Source organism: Hipposideros armiger, unplaced genomic scaffold (genome assembly GCF_001890085.2).
Source record: "Hipposideros armiger isolate ML-2016 unplaced genomic scaffold, ASM189008v1 scaffold_29, whole genome shotgun sequence".
Lineage (NCBI taxonomy): Eukaryota > Metazoa > Chordata > Mammalia > Chiroptera > Hipposideridae > Hipposideros > Hipposideros armiger.
In genome coordinates, this window is record NW_017731379.1 from 3,697,655 (window position 1) to 3,704,612 (window position 6,958).

Sequence of the window (6,958 nt, forward strand, 5' to 3'; positions counted from 1 at the left end):
CTAAGTATAATTTAACACACTATTGATTTTAAGACATCCCAATTTCAGAGATGTTAAAATGTGATAAAAAGGTTATCACAGATTTAATGAAATATATCTTTTTTGTGAACAGAAATGGTAATGAGGTTCTGTGCTACATTGGTCTTGAAAAAGGGTTATTTCCTCAAACATTTTATAATCACAAAAGGGTACACTGTAATTATATAAGATACTCCGTAGATAATCAAAAGGTTTTGTGATTTATTGGCAACTAAATGTTTGGAGTAATTTATAGCACTATTTACCATTCCGGGAATTCCTGAATCTGCCTAATTAAACATCTGAGCTGAAAAGCCTTTATAAATCAATTTTAGTATAGTTAAGTAATTGGCCTCAGAGGACACAGGTCTAAAACTCAAAAGCTTATGAGTCTTGAGTTCTATATGATTGTCAAAATGATTCCATTGACAAACATTACAATGTAGATTTGAAAGACTTGTTGACTAAGTGGATATGAAGGGGAATGGCTGGAGTTGATGACTTCCAGGTTTCTGGCTTGAGCAACTCAGGTTGTTGGTCTTTACTGAGATAAGAATTGGAAGAGAAGAAAAGGAATTGGAAGAAGATAAGTGTCAGCACTCATCACCATTACACTAGCTATCTCAGGCTAGACATGATTTGTTGTTCTCTGTAGACCAAGATGGATCTGCAGTGTGTCTAATGATTTCAGGGTCACAGAGTTGGAAGAGATCATAAAAATCAGTTCATCATCTTTTTTCATTCACCCCCGAAAACAGTGTTTGAATTCTCTTCATACTCTTCCTGTGAAATAACCAACCAGGGAGATTAAATTGCTTAATCTCTCTCAGTCTCAATTTCCACAATTGTAAAATGGAAATATTACCTAACTCAAATAATTAAATCAGCTAATAGATATAAAGTACTAGTGCCTAGCAAGTGTTCAATATATGTCCTTAATAAAGACCAGCTTAAAAATAAAGATGTACAGTTGTGAAATCAATTTGTGTAGTGACCAGAAATGTCAAGTGAAATAGAATACATAACAATTAATTAGTATGTATTATTTGATAAAACGTTTGTTTCCCTATTTAAATATGAATATAAATACGTCTGTGTTTTGAGGCATAATATAAAATGTATTATTGGGGATCAGGTAGAAGAAAATTTGAGAAAAAATGCAACCAACACATTAGTTCTTCCTTTGCTGATTTTTTCATGTTGAAAGTAAACCTTACTTTTAAAGAGATTATCCCTCTGCCTCAGTCAAAGCCTCGGAAACTATGAAGTACTGTTATCTCTTAAAATATTTTTTATTTTCTGCTCCCAACACAATGTCTTGTAAATAGACGGTGCTAAATACATTACCATTGAACCAGGTACTAGAAATAGTATGAAAATATAGACTAGTGGTTCTTAATCTTTTGTGGGTAATCACATTCCTTTGAGAAGTTGAAAATACTGGACCCTCTTTCCAGAAGACAAGCACTGCAATTTTGCAGATTCCAGAGAACTCCTGAAACTCCATCCATCGCCCTCTAAGGATCTATAGACCCTAAAGTAAGAACCCTGAAATGCAGACGTTTAATTTCTGTGTGTGAGGTCGAAAGCAGAAGAAGGCGGGATTAGATTACTTTTAAAATTGTCCTAGAAATCCTAGGATTCTAGAATTTTGATGCTGGGAGGGCATAGGCAGAGATAGAGTCTGGTTCCATTAGTGTTCCGGTCAAAGAATAATGAGAACAACTTGAACCTACATTGTCATTTGAACGCCACGATAATCCTGTGATGATGAGACTGCAGCTCGAAAGGGCTTAACGATGTATGTGAAACGACACAGTTGATACGCTATGAAAAACACACCTGTACGAAGGTCTAAGTACTTCGGAGTGAAATTGGGTAGAGCATACGGCGGGGGAAGGAAGGGGTGGGGCCGCGCAGGCGCACCGTCGCATCAGCGCGGACGTCTTTGGTTTCCTCACGCTGCCATCCTTCCTTTCAGTCCAGTACGGTGGCCGACGGGAGCCAGACGCTGGGGATGAATGAAGGTGCTGGTGCAGGTTGAAGCAGTCTCCGCTTTCCGCTCTCCTCAGTCTGGGTTCTCCCTTTGTGCGGTGTCCCCGCCCAACTCCCATCGCACCGCTGACCCGATTGGTCCCGGCATCTGGGTTCTTGGTGCCCGGGTCGACTCAGGGCACAGCTAGAGTTGGGGAATCCAGATTGTCGCCTAGGCCCAATTTCGGACCGCGCTCTCGATTTCTACCGTGTCCCGCCTGTAGGGCGCGGAATTCGTGTGGGGTCCCGGGAGGTTGGAGGTTAGATCTTAAGGTATGAAGCTTCCGCTTGTCAGGCCACAGCGCGTTCCCCGGCCCGTGTCGGCCACCCGCTGGACTTTTCTCAGCCATTAGGACCCGTTGGTTCTCATTACGCCCGGGGCGAGACCTATGAGCACACAGGGCCTGGCGCCTCTGCCCCATCAGCCCGCCCCTCTGTTAGAAGGCCAGCTCCTCTTGCTTAAAAGCAGCGTTTCTGCCACGACTGTTACCCATGATGGGTTTGGCTGACTGGTCCCTGTCCTTTTTATTTGTGTGTGTGTGTTGGCTTTGATTACTCCTGAAGACAGAAGTGCCCAAGCGGGACTCATCTTTCTTCCACAGCTAATTGCACCTCCACAATTGTTTTTTACCTAGGGTACATAGGCTAGTGTTAAGGCCTCTAGAGCTTTGAATCGGCCCTTGCTCCTGGCTACTGAGGCAGTTGACCAGTGCCGACTCTTGGAGGGTGGGAAAGAGAAGCCTAACATTTTTTACATATGTTGAGTAAGCATGTGAAAGTAAGGTAGGAAGAGGAACGTTCTTGATGATGCCATCCATTTACTTTGACTCTACGTTGTAGCGCTCATATGATCAGTGTAGCGGAGAAAGCCTTGGACTGGGATTTCGTAGACGAAGGTTCAGCCTTGGCTTTTGCTGCTACCTGGTAATATTACTATGGGCTTGTTACTTAATCTCTCTGAGCTTCATATTCCTTCTTTGCAAAATAAGAGTATTAGAAAAGAAGCTCCTTAAGGCTGAAGAGACCTTAATATATTCTGTTTTCTTTCTCGTCTTCCAGATGGTGGTAGAAACATAGGGAACCTGTAATGGTTCCAGAAGCCTGTTGCCAACATAGGGGCCTTTTAAAGATAGATCACTTTTTTCAGGGTGTTTTAAAAAGGGGGCATTGGTGGGAATACACCCCGACTTTCATTTTTTTTTTCCTTTTTTTTTTTTTTTCCCTCTACCATTAGGCTCAACAGTGATAATGACTGAGTGTACAAGCCTTCAGTTTGTCAGCCCTTTTGCTTTTGAGGCAATGCAGAAGGTGGATGTGGTTCGTTTGGCATCTTTAAGTGACCCAGAATTAAGACTTCTCCTGCCTTGCTTGGTGCGGATGGCACTTTGTGCTCCTGCTGACCAGAGCCAAAGCTGGGCCCAGGATAAAAAACTCATCCTTCGCCTTCTCTCTGGAGTGGAAGCTGTCAACTCCATTGTTGCGTTGTTGTCTGTGGACTTCCATGCTTTAGAACAGGATGCAAGCAAAGAACAGCAGCTTAGGTAATGTTATGTTATATAATAAGTGGTTTGGGATTTACTCGGATTTACCAAAGATGAAGGAATCAAATATTTTTTTGGAGCTTTTCAGGCTTTTTTATTGGATACAGTCCTCCAGAAAAGAGAACATTGAGAATCTAAACTTTGGAGGGCATTTTACCTGTTTTTGCTTATTTATAGTTAAAATAAATGCTTATTTATAGTTAAAATTTATGTTGTAAAATGTTGTGTAGAGAAGTTTGACTATAGGCACTGTTGTATTCAGGCTAAACTGATTAGGCCAATTACTCTCCGTGGCAGGTGGGTAGGGTAAGCTCCCCTGGAGTAGAAGGATTTATTGGAATTACCTGGGAGGCTTTTTAAGCTTATATTCCCCCAAATTCTGGTCAGATGTTTGGTCTTTCTCCCATTGTAACTCCAGGAGTGAGCCACTATTGTTAATGGAAGTGGGTGTTAACTATCATTTGTGATGGAACCTTTACATAGGTTGTGAATTCCTGAAATAGGCAAACTAAGTAGTATTTCAGAAGTAATACATTCATGAAATGTATGAAAAGAATTTATACAATTTTTTTGTAGATTATGTTAATAAAAGTACATTTTCGTGCTATCATATCTATGCCCATGTTCTCATCGTTTTACACATTTGTACTTTATCAGGCATAAACTTGGAGGAGGCACTGGAGAGAGCATCCTGGTGTCACAGCTTCAGCATGGACTAACATTAGAGTTTGAACACAGTGATTCACCTCGTCGATTGCGTCTTGTGCTTAGTGAACTGTTGGCAATTATGAACAAGGTGCATTTATTTTCATTACAGCTCAAAATATGAATGATTTGATGATGTCTACACATAGAAGGTAGAAACAGATGCAAGAAGGCAAGCAGGTTGCATCCCCTTCTGCACCCATTCCTATTCGTTTTCCTTTCAAAGGCTTGAAGGGATCTTCAATGCCTGCCTTAAAGGCTTTTTCCCCCTCTAATTACTATTTTCTCTCATTTATGCCTATTCTGTATTCTCTAACATAGGAATTTGTTTTTTCTCTATGGAGTTTATACAATGGCTTCTTGATAGTTAGAAAGGTAATATAGCTCAAGACTTGTACAAGTTACCAAATTTGATAATACCTTTATAGGATACAGCTTCCCTCATAACATGTGATATATAACAAAAATGTATGCAATTCTTTTAGACACTGAATGAGCATTAACTACTTATGTAACTGAGTAGGGAGTGTCAAAACTGAATTGGATATAGGATCATTGGCTAGCCTCACTCACTAGATAACTGAATTGCCTTTGTTTAGTAATGAGGCCTATTCAACTTCTCATCTCAGGAAAATGATAGATTACTTTAGGTCATGGACTTTTGGGTAGTTACGGTTCATCGAAATTCTGAATTTTAAATTTGTGAATATTGGGTCTATCATACAAAGAGATTGAGTCTTCATGTTAAGATGGCTTTGATGAGATTAGGCTCAGAGTTTCAGAGGCAAAAGTTATTTACTGTTAGAATTTCAAGGTCAGCTAATTTATTATAAAGTTTAGTTTTATAAATTGTGGAGAAAAATAATTTAAATTCTGTTTCCAGAGAAAATACTTAGTAAGGGGAGAAGAGGCTGTTTTCATCAGTTTAGATTGTTTTTAAATTATGTTACATATCTTTAAAAATTTCTATTACAATTCTTTCCTTCTGCTCTTTTCTATTATATTCAGTCTTTAATTTTAACCAATATTTTTTGCTACATATTTTTCTCAATACCTCATTTGATGGCTCTAATAATATAAGTGTCTTTTCTCTTATAGAAGGTTTCCAAATTTTGAATTCAGTACTCTTTAGTATACAGGAAATGTGGTGATGAAACTACTATAGGAAATTTTTTAAAAAGTTAGTAGGTTCTTTTGTTGACCTAAATTTTTATTCTTTGTTTTTCTCACAGTTCATTCGGTATTGAAAATGAGTTAATATTTGTTATACTACTTTAAGTTTACAGTTTTTTGGCTTTTTTTCAGCTACAACTTATATAGGTAGAAGCATTTCTAGTTCATTTCTTTGGTTTGTCTTATCTTTAATTCCACATATCTCTAAATATTTATATAAAAATAAATTATAGAGATCCATACTGCTATGTCTGAATAATAATTAATGTGGTTGCTAATTCGTTAAGTTGGTTCAAATTTATCGAATACTTCATATTCCAATGCAGTGTATTAATGACACATTAAGAGACATGTTCTGTAAGCGCAACAAATCATTACAAAATTAGTAAGGGATTTAATTAATTACCTGAAATGAATAGAGTTCATCTTTTCTTTCTTTCTTTTGTTTTTCTTCAAGGTATCTGAGTCCAGTGGAGAATTTTTTTTGAAGTCATCAGAGCTATTTGAGAGTCCAGTCTATTTGGAGGAAGCTGCAGATGTACTTTGTATTTTACAAGCAGGTACTATAATGAATACTAAGATACACTTCAGATGTGTTTCATTTTAAGCAATACTATGTAACTTCTTAACCTGAAATATACCTAACAAGGTTAAGTAAAAAATGACTAATAGTAGGACAATGATTAAGTAAATCATATTATTTCCATAGTATGGAATATTATATAGCTATTAAAATGGTGTATTTGAAGAAATGTAATGATTTGGGCAAATGTTCACAATATGTTAAAATGAAAAAAGCAAAGGGCAAAATGGTAAATAGAATATAATCCTAGTTTTCTTAAAAGTTAACACCTGGGGGGGATTAAAATAAAATATTTCAGATTTTTAACTTTGAGTGATGTGATTAGAGCTATTTTTATAATAGGTATGTATAATCAGATTAAGAGATAAGAGAACAGCTGGCCTCTGTGGCACATGCCTATAATTCCAGCTCCCTGGGAAGCTGAGGCCTGCGGATTGTAGGTGTCTGGGGGATTTGGAACTACTGCTGTGTGTAGAGTGGGCGTCTGCACTGGGCATGCCCCCAGCATGGGGCTCTCAGGAGAGCCCAGGTGTCCTAAGTTGTATAAGGAGAGGGGGACCCTGCCCAGGGTAGACACAGAGCAGGTCAAGCTCTGTGCTGGGTGGCGGTGAGCATGCACCTGCAAGCAATGCCTGAAGTTCACCCAGACATCCCACAAAACTGGTCTCTTTAATTTCCCTTTTCAAGATTTTCTCTTTAAAAATCATTATTCCCCAGCATTATTTGGACCACCTGACTTCAGTGGTGGGGCAGTGTACATACTTCTATAAAAAAGGAAAAAAGGCATAAAAATGCAAAGAAGATTTTGATGAGAATAACTCTTGATCAGCCCTGCAGCAATAGCAGTGTTCTGTGTTGTGCTGTCTTAACACAGTAGCCTCTAGCTCAGCGGTTCTCAACCTTC

At 38.5% G+C, this 6,958-nt stretch overlaps 1 protein-coding gene across 3 annotated transcripts in view; it reads left to right on the plus strand.

Annotated features, from left to right (window-relative positions):
• Positions 1-1,970: 1,970 nt before the first annotated feature.
• Positions 1,971-6,958, plus strand: part of INTS2 (integrator complex subunit 2) — a 45,390-nt gene continuing 40,402 nt past the window's right edge. The window contains exons 1-4 of one of the 3 annotated variants that reach the window (XM_019636771.1): positions 1,971-2,045; positions 3,287-3,593; positions 4,251-4,389; positions 5,929-6,031. In XM_019636771.1, coding sequence (XP_019492316.1) covers positions 2,036-2,045; positions 3,287-3,593; positions 4,251-4,389; positions 5,929-6,031 — 559 coding nt within the window. In that variant the 5' untranslated portion in view covers positions 1,971-2,035. Of the gene's footprint in view, positions 2,326-3,286; positions 3,594-4,250; positions 4,390-5,928; positions 6,032-6,958 lie in introns of all 3 variants that reach the window. The other 2 variants (XM_019636770.1, XM_019636772.1) reach the window with 2 other exon arrangements.